The sequence below is a fragment of the Neolamprologus brichardi genome, chromosome 11 (assembly GCF_056152115.1).
Source record: "Neolamprologus brichardi isolate AB-2024 chromosome 11, ASM5615211v1, whole genome shotgun sequence".
NCBI lineage: Eukaryota > Metazoa > Chordata > Actinopteri > Cichliformes > Cichlidae > Neolamprologus > Neolamprologus brichardi.
Window position 1 is genome coordinate 3,989,980 of NC_142114.1, and position 14,214 is coordinate 4,004,193.

The following is a 14,214-nucleotide window of genomic DNA, read 5'->3' on the forward strand; positions in this document are numbered from 1 at the left end:
ATTAAACAGAACACATATTCTCTATTAGATGCAATCAATTCTCAATGTGCCGATACATTTTCAGATGTATCGCATTTCCTCGATGTTACACAGTGTTTAGTTAAATTCATTGCCAGTAGTTTGGTCTTCTCTGGGGGAACCCTGATTTATAAAGGGAAGTGCATTGAATCATTTGTCATTTTAATAAGGTGGCTATAGTGTCATATTTCCCCGGGCACACTGCATTCATGGCAGCCTCATCAACAGAAGGTTATATGGCATGTTTGCATAAGTAATTTGCACATACTAACATGTAGCATAAAAAACAAATTTAGTACCCGTAGGACCAGTGAATGAAATTAACTTGTTTCCCTCAGACGAAGCCTAATATATTTTGAAATTGGGTGCTGGAGGTTTTATCGTGTAGGTTAGCACAAGACTGCAGAAGAGTTTTGTGATGTTTTGCAGAAGAAAAAGAGAGGTTTGACTCAAACTTGCCAGTGTGAAAAGAAAGGCGTGATGAGAAACATCCTGAATCAACTAAATATATACTTTTCCTTTGGGTGCAAAGACTTTTTTTTCATCCAGTTGTAGCAAAGGAAGCCAAAATCAGACATTATTTTAACACAGTGTTTATCTGCATGCTGCTGCACCCACATGTGCATCAGCACCAGCTTGTAGGTGTCCGTCTTCCAGTGCCCGCGAATGTTGCATGTTTGTATGTATGAGAGTAAGTTTATGTGCATCTTTGCATATTATTAATAGAAATGATGGGTTGCCCTATGCATTATTCAAAAGTATTTAAAATAAGGCACCTGCCATATGGTCCCGGCATAAAATATCCATTTACTGGCACAAGAGCCGAGTTTATTTTATATCATCAGCAAATTCTGTTAACAAGGAGGAAAGAACAAGAGTGAGCGAGAGAGGGAGAGAGAGGAAAACAGAAGAGAGAGTGACTCCAGGGAGGTTTGCTTGCCTGTGGTACACTCAAATATCACTACCAAACAAGTTTCAGCTATTAAAACTGCTCAGCTGTTTTGCATTTCACTGCATAATGTCTCTTGTTCCCCCACAAGACACATCGACGCTGACTAATTTTGTTACTTAATGATTTATTTTAACATCTACCCAGCTGAAAGTTTTAGACTATTTACTCTTGGTGCACTGTTAATGTTCTGACCACTTTTCTGTTTCATACATAATCCAGACAATTTATTTAGTCCGAAACACTAATAACTGTTTACATTTCCCTTAAAGTGCTTTGCAAAAGAGCTTTCTGTTTGGGGACTTCAAAATTTCTCCTACTTAAACTCTTGATTGGCTGGTGCGTGGAAGGGCTGGGGACAGCAGGAAGTAATAGTGTGTGTGCGTGCGTGCGTGCGTGTCGGAGAGAGAGAGAGAAAGAGACATTATGAAATGCATATTAGTGAGTGTATTGGAAATTGAAAACTAGAGGTTAATCTGACCTTTCTGTCATCTCTACAACTCTTTGTTTCTCTCTAGTATTCCTTGGTGTGTCTGGCTTGTCAGCCTACCAGGTGCGACCCAACAGCATGTGTGTTCAGTGGCAGCCTCTTCTACATGCTACAATATACAGAATCTCTATACAGTCCACACTCAGTAAGTACTTTTACTCTTAAGACCTGTCAACAACCCTCTGGCAACCTCCATTCACTAGGGAAGAATGTGTATTCTCCACCCAGTTAGCAAGTGGTTGCTAGCTGAGGGTGCTGCACCAAAAACCTTCCCTGTGTTTGCTTTGCTTGTTAGCAGATTGCTGTGTGGTTTGCAAGTGTTTGCACATGTCTACAAACACTCGCCATTTACTCTCTGAATGCCTTGCAAACTGGAGACAGAGAATGGTTGCATTCAAAGTTAAAGTTGATTGAATTAGGAAGGTGCCTTCCTTTGAAATCAACAGATTTCAAAAGGTGCAACTTTTATTTCAAGGTGACCAGTTCAGTACCACTTGGCAAGTGGTTTGCAAGTGTTTGCTGACAAGTCAGTCTCTTACACTCTAACCAGGCTCTAAGATTACATGAATGGGGAGACCGTTCTCATCCCAACACGTAACATACCGACGATTAGTTGCGTCCTGAGGCGTCCCACAGGAACGAGAAAGGTAACCTTCTGCATCCCTATGGTACGCGCCAAATTGCGGATGGAGTCCAATAGAATGACGCTCCCGGCGGTAACACACATTCCAGCCGTGTATTCCAGCCCTAACCTTAATCCTAACCTTAACCACAATCTTAATCGGCTTAGATAGTGTTTTCCAAAGTGATTAATGATGAGGAAGTAAAATAAATATACATGTGTAGATTAATTCCAAACTGTTCTCATGTTTCCGAGAGCGTAACATACTGAGGATTTGTCACATAGCGTCGTACGTTACGTTTTGGGATGAGAACGTGTTGGAATGGGATGACTTAACAGCAGCAGCCAGCAACATCATGCAATCGGATGGTTGCCGACTCGTCTCCAGACCTGTGTGACTGAGACCTAATTATATTGTATACTGGCATATATTTGTATCTGTGAAAAGTGTAATTTTTTTAATTTAGTCCATTGGTAATTTGACCTGTTACAAGCTGCTCACTCTGTCCTGCCAGCTGTGAACTTATAAATTCACCACCTTGCTGAAATATGGTCTGAACCCCACCTCACCTTTGCTGTAGTAAAACTTCATTCCAGAAACAAGCAGGAGTTCTCTGCAGAGACACACAGTCAATACGTACATTTTTACTGTGCACCCCCCAGTTGTCCCAACATGTGAGAAACAATATTTTTGCCAGTTAAGTATCTGGAATACAGTTCAGTCAGTAAATCAAACTCTTTACTAGAGTTGTGTAATGCGGTGATGCGGCTGGATTCAGGCTCCGACCTTTTGAATGTGTGTCCTCAAAGGTTTGCAGTATCCTCGTGAAAATGTCTCCTCTGTTTATTATTAACACAAAGACCAGTCAGCTCAGGACACGTGTACTGGTTACGGGTACCTTTCACATTCATGTTGATTTATATTGTTATGAGCAACTGGGGAAATAAGTGTTATATATATTTGTTTCATTCTCACATGGCACTGGTTTCTGCTGTGAGGGATCATCATAAATCTTGCAGAAGGGAAGGGGAGATATGATATGCTCGATAAATGACATGGGAGGAAACTGCTTTGAGAATCGCGCATGTCATCGCAGCAGAAATGAGACCAGGAAAGACACAGAATGTGACCTTTAGACGCTGTTTAATACACAGATCACCTTATTAATCAACGGAAAAAGAGAGCCGGAGGAAGAAAAGGGGTTGAAGCAAAGGGAGGAAGGCGCACAAAAAGGAGAAAGTGGAAAAATATGTTTTAGTTTAATAGAATCAGCCAAGGAATAAGCTGTGTTTAACCCCAGCTTTGTGATAGTTTGCTCTTTCCCACTGAATCAGATGACAAAAATATAAATCCCACGTTGTGTTGACCGAGAAGTTTGGAAATCATCCTATCACAGTGAACAATTTCAAGTCGGAGCTTTATTTTTATTTGTCCTCAGAGGGCTATCAGCTGGGCAGCACAAGTTCATATAAAATCTAAAGCCCTCCTGATATTTTTCAGAGATGGCTATCATGTAGAAATTGCTGTATAGATTTGTGGTCATCCGCAAAATAATTTGTTAGTGTAGGCAAGTAATGCCTGAATTATTGAGTTATTTTTGAAATATCAGTGCAGTGCAATAGTGTGAAAGTGAGCATAAAAATCAAAACATATTGTAGCAGGCAGGTTGGACTACAGTATGTGCTTCATGGGTTTACATTAAGCCTGAAAATATCCTGTCATTTATTCCTTGATTGCCGTTCAGTGAGATTCGTAGTTGGTAAATGAGCTCTGGGTTCCACCCATTTGATTTGCCATGGGAAAGAAACCGCAGGTGTGACTAATACCATTACCAATGATCCTGATTTGCTTTGGTGTGCAAGCGAGGCAGTGTGCACAACACCAAAGCAACAAAATTGAATGCAGCTTTATTAAAATGAAACTGAATAACAGGAATGCACTGTGTATGTATATCAGATCTTGGCTCTGCTTTAAAATAGATTTTTCCGACAGCGTTCAGGTTCGTGGTTGCTGTTGATTAAACTAAATTGGAAGCTAGCGTCGGCTGATAAATGTATTAGAGACACGAACAAATTCGCCGTGTGATTTGTGCGCGCATTTCATTGCCTTTCGAGCGAAGAAGACAGCAGGAAGGAGGGAGATTTCTCTCCCGTCTTCCTCGCAAACTTTTCGATTTGTCTTTGTCTCTCTCTCCCTCTCCTGCCTGAGCAGCGGTGGGATGTGGAAGTCGAAAGTTTAGAGATTTGCTTTAATCCACGCAGAGCCAGCCAGCTGCTTAAACACCTTCTCGGATGGAAACGCGTGGAGCCTCGGTGACAGCTGTTTCCCTAAACTTTATTATCTATGGCTGCTTCCTGCGTGGAGGAGGAGCTAATTTGTCAACCTCCAAGATGAGAGACACATTAGGAAATAAAATTAGACTAAATGAAACTGACAAATGGCAGCCATTAGAGTGTGTACTGTATACGCGAGTTTCCAGTTTGTACCTTTTAGGCGGCCAACATAAATTCTCATGTGTTTTCTTCTCTGTGATCCTCTCGCTCTGCAGCTCGTCAAAACAGACACTACAAAGTACGTGTTTGTAGTCTGCAATCCAGGGGAAATTGTCAAGAGAAGGCAAAAGAGCTCAATAACGTGATTTATTTTGATTTTCAGTTGATTTAAGATGTTTTCCCACACTTTTTGAAAACTTTCTCGCTTACCTTTTTGGTGAAGTGTAAACGGCACGTGTGGCGGATTCTCAACCTGTGTGTGTGTGTGTGTTGTGCTTTCATCATGAAAAAGATGCCTGAGAATGAATCATTTTGATGCATCACAGTTAATTCTGTAAAGTCAACAAAACATGAAGCTTCATCAGAGCCTTAAACCGGACTCAAACCTGATTATATTTAACCTAATCTGCTAGAAAATGCATTATTAATATTATCTTTGATTTTCATTAAGAACACAGAGGAAAATGAAGGTGTGTCTTTTGGAAAAGTTCATCTAAAAAGGATCTTCAAGCGATTTCAGTCTGTTTGGTGTGCATGACTTTTATTGTGAATTTTAATCACTCTAAATCAGCTCTTTTATTTCTTGTTGCCTTGCAGATGGTCAGAGACAGGAAGTGAGGCTGGGAGGTGGAGCTTCCCGACACTGCTTTTACGACCTCACTCCTAGTAGCCAATACCAGATCAGCGTTCACGCGCAAACACAAGAAACGGAGGGACCCTCTGTCTCCATCACTGACATGACACGTATGCTGGGTTTATGTTTGTTTTATGTCAAAGCTGTCGATCATTTCATTCATTTCTATTTATCGTGAACATTTTTAAAGGGGCTGCGAGTTTTATTCTTATTTCTTTTTTACTCATTTCTCATCGAATGTAATCAGTTAATCCTTTACGTCTCCATCTTGTGTATATTTTTCCCTCTTTGCACCCCGTAGCCATCTCGTCGCACATCTCGTAGCTTAGGTTTTCTTTAATTTGCTTGGTTGCACTCTCGGAAAACATATTATGTTTGTGCAGTTCATTGGTCCATTAATGAGGTGCGGTGAACCACATAGCTCCTGGGATCAAGAAGACTCATGTAAAAACCAGGAATACCAAAAAATGAATAGATAGATATTAGGGGTGCAACGATACTCGTATTGATATTGAACCTTTCGATACAGTGCTTTCGGTTCGGTACGCATATGTATCGAACAATACAAAATTTTTAATTTATTTTATCAACTTTCCTTCTGAAGATGCTGTCTGTGTTGAGCGCTCAGTGGATCTGCGCTCGACAGTGCAGCCTAGGCGGAGTAGTCCAACACAGATTCACTGGCAGGGCAAGCTAGCGAGACAGAAGTTAAGCTCATTGCAACATGGCAAATTGAACCTCTAGTATAGCTTTTATTTTGGAAAGAGCCATTTCTCTGTAATAAACTCTCTTTTCCAAAGATGAGTGATTCCTCAATCAGATATTATTTTTTTTTATTACTTTGTTGTTTCAGCAACATTAAATTTAAAAACTGTACTTTAGAGTTAAAATATATATTTATAATTTTAATAAATGACAAATTAAAAAGGCATGAACATTTTTTTTGTATCGAAAAAATATCGAACCGTGACACTAAAGTATTGAACCGAACCGAACCGTGAATTTTGTGTATCGTTGCACCCCTAATAGATATGTTCTCATATTCACATTGCTATGTAGCACTTAATCTGTTTGGTTTTGGAAATAGTTGAAGGTCTATAGACAAGTGAAATTTCACTGATGTATTCACTGTAAATGTAATTAATACGAGTGTGTCTGTGTATCAAAACCTTTAGCTGTCAGCCACAGCAAAGAGAAGCATCGACTACAAATTGTCATAATTATATTAAGTTCAGTACTTGAAATTGTACTTGTTGCTTTTACACACAGCCAACAGCCACCTTTCCATATCATCTGTGTAAGTCTGTAAACAACCGATAAAGCTCAAAGGGTGAAAAGACACAATAAAAGCAGGAAACGGCGTCGGGTAACGAAGGCACCAATTTCACCTGAACTCCTCACTGTTTATCATTCAGTGACAGCTGCGTCAATCAAGCAGATATTCTCAAGCAGGCTACATATCTTTGTTTTGTCACCGCAGCGGTGTGGTGTGGAAGCCGAAGAAACATTTGTTGAGATAATCTCATCCGGTTTTACAAAGTGTGTGTCGCTTCTATGCGCAGTAGCAAATCTCTCCGAGATGATTCACTTTACTGCTCTCTGGTTTGACAGAACTTTCTCCAATATAATTAATCTGACACCGAGGCAAAACTGTTTTTGAGTCTTACAGACAATAGATGCTAGACTGATAAAAAAAAAAATCACTTGTACTGTCCCCAATTTAGGATGTATAGAAGCAATTTAGGAAGTTCAAATCTGAAATAATTCCAAAATGGAGCAAAAGACAAACTCAATAAAACACAGAAGCTGTTTTGCTTATGTACAGTATCTACAGATTGCATTAGAAATCTTTTTTTCTGTAAAGGTCCAGAGCTCAATCGCTGGAGGAAAGGTTAATAGAAACAGACCACTGCTATGTCTCAGTGTGCCAGGTGTGTTTGTGTGCTCATGCACAAGTGTGTGTTTGCAGTCTGCATGTAGACCCCATTGATGGTGCCACTTGTCACTGTCATCATGATTGATGACCTTGCCTTCTGTCTCCGTGTCTCTGTGTGTGTTTGTGCGTGCTTCCAGTTCCAGCACCCACTCAGCCGCCGACTGAACCACCCACTACGGAGCCCCCACCCACAATCCCACCAGCCAAAGAGGGTGAGCTGAAGCTTTTAATACTCTTATGTTCAATGTGGTGGATAATCCTTGCAGTTGACATATTATTTTTTTTTTATGTCTTTTTAGAGGAAATATGACATCCATCTTATTTCTGTTCCTTATTCCCACCTGGTGTATTCATTGTGTACTTTGAAAAACAAAAATGGCCAATTCATTCCTTCTCAATAGTTTGTTTACATACAAAAACATGTGCATTCAGTAAAACTGACGCACGTAATTGCTAAACTTCTTATCTGAACTTATTTTCCCTGTGTGTGCAGGAAAAATGCGACTGAAGCAACTTGGGAAAATGAATGTGAGACAGAAGAGTGTGATTAGTGGATATATTGGGAAAATGATGCCAAAGATTGAGCTGCCAGAGGAGAGAAAAAGGGAAATACCAAAGAGAAAGTAGTGATTGAGGGCGTGCAGATGGTGTGACAGAGGAGGATGCTAGGGAGACGGAGGCACGAAAGAAGAAGGCACAGTCCCCAACGTGCTATACCGCTCTGCTGTGGTACTGAAACTGAACATACACAGTAAATCATAAGGAAAATTGGAGAGTCGGCTTGTAAATTTAGGGTGTGCTAAAGGAAAATCTCAGACATTTTTATTCCACAGTGACTTAATTATGTGAAATATACTGATTCTGCTGCAGCTAACACCTAAATGAAGAAAAGTAACCTCTTATCATATTACCACAGGCTCAGCTAGGCTAATCTGATCACTCTTACTCACCTTTATTTCTCCTCAAATCATGCAGGGTACACCTGACTCACCGCTGACCAGCAAGTTATGATACCTGTGAAGTTTCTCTTCACTGGATCAATCACTAAGTAAAATTTAGAAAATGAGCCTCAGCTGTTTTTGATAAATTCAAACAACAATCTACGTAATAAAACACATCCAATCCAAGCACTATATCTATTTTAATACATTAAAAAAGAGAGCATGTCAAATTAAGGCATTTGAACAATTTTAAAAAAGCCAATAATGAATATGACGTCACTAACTTTTTAATAACACTCGAGCCTTTAAGGAGTCTAATTCCTCTGTTTTTATGCAAAATGCTTATAAAGCCATACTTAATATAGGATTTTGTACCCTCTTTTATTAGGTGACAGGTCTTTACAGCTGGCCAGTTTAGCTTTGGGCTGTTTTATTAAAGAGCCATGCTGTTGTAATACATGCCGATTTAGCACACTTGACCAAGCTCAAAAAAGTCATCTGGAGAGCAGCATGTGTTGCTCCAAAACTAGAATTTCAATGTTAATCTGAAGAAATTAATCAAGTTCAACTTTTTGTTTTCTCTTTTTGATGCTTTCAAGTTAATAAACATGATTTGCAATTCAGTCTTTATTAGCACACAGCTTCTTTCTTTCTTTTCCAAACAGGGTTGTGAATGACTCATGAGTTAGGACAAGCAAAAATGTTTTTCAAATGTTTTTTTTAAATCGAAAGCTCAAGTAACGAAGGGGTTTGAGTCCACCACCCTTTCACCTACTACCCAGACAGGCTTCGTCCTCCTCTGTTCCTGTCTGATGAGCTCAGGTAAAAGGTCGCACCGCAACACGAGGTCCACAAAAGTGAAAGACACACCTGCTGAGCCCGCCTGGAAGCGCTTCTGTCTAAGTTTCTGACCTTTGTCAGACCAGTGCCTCCATCTGTAATGACAGGCAACCTTTATTCGGGACAGAACTGCAAAGATGGGAGAAACAGAACACAAGGACCGTGTTTTTGTTCTACGTAGGAGGGAGAAGACAAAGAAACAAAGTTATGCAGCATGAAGAGATGGAAAGAAAATTTACTGAAAATGGTCAAATGTTCAAGACAGATGGCAACACAGACAGGAAACACAAACAATCCTCTCTAACATTGAAGTTGTCTCCTCTCCTTTGTTGCATTTGAATTTATGGATACTGACATGGTCATAAACAAGGTTAGAAATTTAGCAAAGACTTGGAGGTTGCAGACTTGTTAAAACCACAAAACAACTTTACAGCAGTGATGAAAAGGCTGCTAGGAGTCATCAAGAAACCTGAGACAAATAAAAGAGGGAAACGTCGCTGCAGGGCCGTGGATATATAAGAGCGGCACAACCTCACAGGATAGAGATGATTTTGTGTTCAGAAAAGTTTAAAAATGTGTGAGCGCCATACCTTTAATCTCATGAACTCCACAGTTGGCAGATTGCTCCAAAGACCTAGTCTTTGCATATTTACCCTTTTCCAGCAGATGTATATTTGCAGAGCTTCATACTTTGCATATTTACTGTGAGTCTGAATATATTAGGCAGCCAGTTAATATTCCACTTATGCTTTGTCCTCTGCTGACATTCACTCTGTGGGAAATTATTTTTTTGTGTAGACACAAACCGTTGTGCTGACTTAATCTAAACCCCTCCCTTATCTGTCTGAAGTATGTAAGGAGGCCAAGGCTGACCTGGCGTTCCTGGTCGACGGCTCCTGGTCCATCGGAGACGACAACTTCATGAAGATTACACGTTTCCTCTACAGCACCATGGGATCGCTGGATCTGATTGGACAAGATGGCACCCAGGTCAGTCACATGACAGCATTCTTAGTAAACTTATCTCGTTTTACTCATTCATACCTGTTTTCCCCAAAAATCTGTCATCACTTGGGAAAGGAAGATTTATGGATTAAAACGTCGTGCTGTCTTGACCGCCTCGCTCTGACTAACAGTGAAGTGAGACTCTTTGCAGGGCTTGGATTCACATTTAAGATTGTTAGTGGTTGTTGTGTCTAGTCTAAATTCCCGTGTCTAGTGAAAATTACCGTTTGGCCAGTTTACACAGTTTAACCAACAGAAATCCAAATTGTCCCTAAGGCTTTTCATTTCCTTTCAGTCTCTTTGCAATTTATTTTCTTTGTTTAAGAATTTTCCCTCATGGGAAATATGATGTATAGCAGACAGTGGGGCTCCAGCCAAATGCAGCCGCACTCAAAACCATAATAATGAGGGAATAACTTAATTGCATATCTGAGTATAATCTGAGGGTTAGGAACTCGTTCACAGACGAGAGAATTATGTGTATGCGGGTGTTAATCCCTGCAAAAAGATAGATTACAACCCCCTGCCGCTCTAGCAAATTACCTCATCCTCTTTGCTCCAGCCGTTATGAACTGCAGCCAATTTCACCAATAGCCAGTTACCAAAAAGAGAAAGAAAAGCTCTTTTTAATTTTTGCTTTAGGATCTGCTGAAGCTAGACTAACATTCAGCGGAGAGTAAAATAAAGGAGCTTGGATGCTGATAATGAGAGGATGGAGGGGACTTATCGAAAAGCCACTTAGTTTCTGTAACCTACTGTTTTCTTTGTTTCAAAGTTAGCCACTGAAATTTGATTAGAACAGAGATTTTACACATATAAAGTATCTTAGATCATTTCAGTTTAGTCCACATCCTTCTGATCATTTATTGTTTAGGGAAGAAGGATGCTGACACTGGCCTTCATTGATATTAGAAGGATGCTCAGGAGCTCCCTGATAAATCAGCAGGACCAAAGCTTTACATCTGTTGAAAAGTTTGGGAAAGTGAGAAGAAACTTTAAACTCCCCATGAGTCAATTTTTACTTTCTGGAACGACCTCTTGTTGCTGTGCGGTATTGAGTTAACTCCACTCATTTGCAGCCACCGTTCCAGAAAACAATACTTTTCCTGCAGAAATGGTGATTTTAATAAGTTGAGTGCAGATGCATTAAAGCTGGTATAAAGAGTGAGTGGTTCTCTGTCAACGGGATTCTAACAGAGCAAAAGTTTGACTCATGTTACCACGGGGGACATTACCACCTTCACTCCCTCAGACTGTCTCCCATTTATCAGGTCCATCAATAGTAATGCTAAGCTCTAACTCGGGGCTGTTGCTCCCTGTTGTCACTGTGAACTCATTTATTTGCGCTTCTGTCCTGCATGGCCCCCACTATGTCAGCAAACCTCAGCTGGTTCATTTATCACGCTGTAGAGGTGCTTGCTAAACCCTTTTGCTTCATTTGTGTAATCTCTGCTGTTAAGGAGTTCGCTAGCCTCGCTGTGCCCCATAACCTTCTGGCAGTAGGCTACCAGCATCAGAGCGCTGGCTGTAATGTGAGAAAGTTGGCTGCACGATAAAGAGGGAGTTGGCTGGGTAATGTAGGCTGACCAAAGCCAACAACAGCACCATTAGCAGTCTGGAGGTAATGACAGTTGTCCGACGCTCTTAGAGTATGGATATTAGACTGATTACAGTAACAGTTTGGGAATGTGAATGTATGTTTTCCTATCCCACTCACTGGCCTATGCTTGTAGAAAAAGTTGCATTATTCCCTTTTTGCATCATGAGTGTTTCTTAATGTGAAAAATATTAAATACACCAGGAAGGACCAGATGAAAAAAAGGTGATAACTGTGCCCCGTCTATAAAGTTATAACCTTAAACAGTGAATTGTATATTCAGGCCTCTTGTGCATCATGTACAGACAAACCCATCTGCACTACATTCGCTTTGTGGGGCTATTTTGTCACACCCCAATTTATATAATTACACAATTACTGTCAGTGAACAATAGCAATATCTGTTTGATACTGTTGTTAATGTCCAGAAAAAATTCAGAAAGTGTTGGTGATAATGACGTGGATATTAGGTTGTTTGACCAAGATCGCAATCATTTGGCTCCATAACACTTGAATAATGCCAGATAAGATTTTTTGTGTGTAATTTAGGTTTTTTGTACTATGGGGCGAGGCTGAAACTACCCTGAAAACCCTTTGTGGCAGTATCGCGACTGACATGACTGTGAACAGATGATGACAGAATTTTACTATTTTCTAAATTCTCCCTTTATACGGAGTTTAAACCCAAACTGGCTCAGGCAAACGGCACTTTAAATTTGCATAATTTTATTTGACATGTGTCTCTGTCTCTCTCCAGGTGGCCGTTGCTCAGTTCAGTGACGATGCTCGGACCGAATTCCAGCTGAGTTCTCATAGCAACAAAGAAGCACTGCTGGAGGCTATTCAGAGAATCAGCTATAAAGGAGGAAACACTAAGACAGGTTAGAACAGCACAATGGCAGGATTATAGTGGTGATAGTTACTGCAATTCCCTTTGTTTAGCTCCATTTATTAGCAGGACAATTTCATTATAATGTATGTTAGTACACTGCTCAAAAATTTAACACAGATGAAAAAGAGAAAAATCATGCTTTATGGCCTGGATAATGTTTTAGGAATAAAAGGATGCCAAATCATTTTGATAAAAAATTTAAATGATGAACCTACAGAGGGCCTAATTCAAAGGCAACCTGAAAATCAAAGTGAAAAAGTGATGCTAGTCTATTCTGAGGGAATTTCCTTGCAGCAACTCAAAATGGTACTCAGTAGTGTGTATGTGCTTCTAAGCATGACTGGCAACGTCTAGTAAGATGGATGGTGTCTCGGAGTATCTTCTCCCAGGTCTGGACCAGGGCATCACTGAACTCCTGGACTGTTAGGTGCAACCTTGGGGTTTGGATGGATTGAAAGATGATGTCCCAGAGGTGTTCTATTGGATTTAGCTCAGGCAAGCATGAGTGCAAGTGAGTGGTATCAATTTCTTCATCCTCCAGGAACTACCTGCCCTCACTGCCCAGCCCTTCGTGGCATTTGCAATAGAATACCAGAAGTGACAGGCTCTGTAACATTGTTCAGCCTGACTGTTTGGGTGGTGGGTTGGTGATGGTTTGCGGAGGCGTATCCATGGAGGAATACAACAGACCTCTACAGGCTAGGCAACAGCACCCTGACTGCTATTGGGTATTGGGCTTAAATTCTTGGACTCATTATCACACCCTATGGTGGTGCAGTGGGTACTGGTTTCCCCCAGGTGTAATGCCCGGCCTTATGTGGCGAGTATGCAGGCGGTTTCTCACTCACTGGCCTGCATGCTCACCTGACCTAAATCTAACAGAACACCTCTGTGAATCTATGTTTAGTGACTCTATGTTTGGGTCTATGTTTCCTTCTTTTTTCACTTTGATTTTCTGGCTTCCTTCTAATTCAGCGCTCTGCAAGTAGCTAATTTTCATCCCCATCATATAATGTAGCTTCCTTTTGTTTCAAACACATTACTCAGTCCATATCAGTACAGATATCCAGCAAGATTTTTTTACCGCTTGATATCTGATGTGTTTTTAAATAAAGTTGTCCTTTATTTATTTTTTGAGCAGTGCACATAACTATAATACACGCGTGTACAAATAAGTTGACTAGTTTCATTCGTATCAAATGTGCGTCATTAACATCAAATCAGTATTCTGTCCATGTTGGTATATTGTACCACTCCTGCTTCATTGTCAGTATGCATAACAAACACTACGGATGATGAATCTATTGTAAAACTCATGTTGAAATGTCCCGCTGCGTTAGTCTACACAAGGTGAAAGCCATTAACTCAATGTGCTATGTGACTGTGCAGGTAATGCTGGTCGTTCAGAGCGCTTTCCCTCTGCTAAAGTTTGGGTCAGGGCTCAGTGTCTGCACACGGTAATTGTGTCCTTGAGCTATACCTGTGTGATACAGAGCCGATTCCACTAGTCTTCCTACATGTGTTTTCCTCTACTCTCTTTCTTGCTGATCTTTGTTCCTTTTCTCTTATTCTTCCTTTCAAGCGTTCTTCTCGGCATTCCTTGTTTTTTGGCCGCTTTGTTTCATTCCATCCCTCTTTCATTTGTCTCCTCTTCCTAATTGTTCTCTTCTGTTGTTCTCTTTGGTCCAGCTTCCCAATTATAGTTTAACAGGTGAAAACAGGTGGTGTTTTAGCTGACAGGGCAATGTGTATATGAGTGCATGTGGTCTACTGCGGAGCGGAAAATAAACCATGAAA

The 14,214-nt window shown here is 40.5% G+C and overlaps 1 protein-coding gene across 2 annotated transcripts in view; it reads left to right on the forward strand.

Annotated features, from left to right (window-relative positions):
- Nucleotides 1-14,214, forward strand: part of col14a1a (collagen, type XIV, alpha 1a) — a 153,100-nt gene that overhangs the window by 66,770 nt on the left and 72,116 nt on the right. For both annotated transcript variants that reach the window (XM_087847997.1, XM_087847996.1), the window contains exons 23-27: nucleotides 1,486-1,602; nucleotides 5,170-5,316; nucleotides 7,280-7,354; nucleotides 9,774-9,913; nucleotides 12,283-12,406. In XM_087847997.1, coding sequence (XP_087704123.1) covers nucleotides 1,486-1,602; nucleotides 5,170-5,316; nucleotides 7,280-7,354; nucleotides 9,774-9,913; nucleotides 12,283-12,406 — 603 coding nt within the window. The remainder of the gene's footprint in view (nucleotides 1-1,485; nucleotides 1,603-5,169; nucleotides 5,317-7,279; nucleotides 7,355-9,773; nucleotides 9,914-12,282; nucleotides 12,407-14,214) is intronic.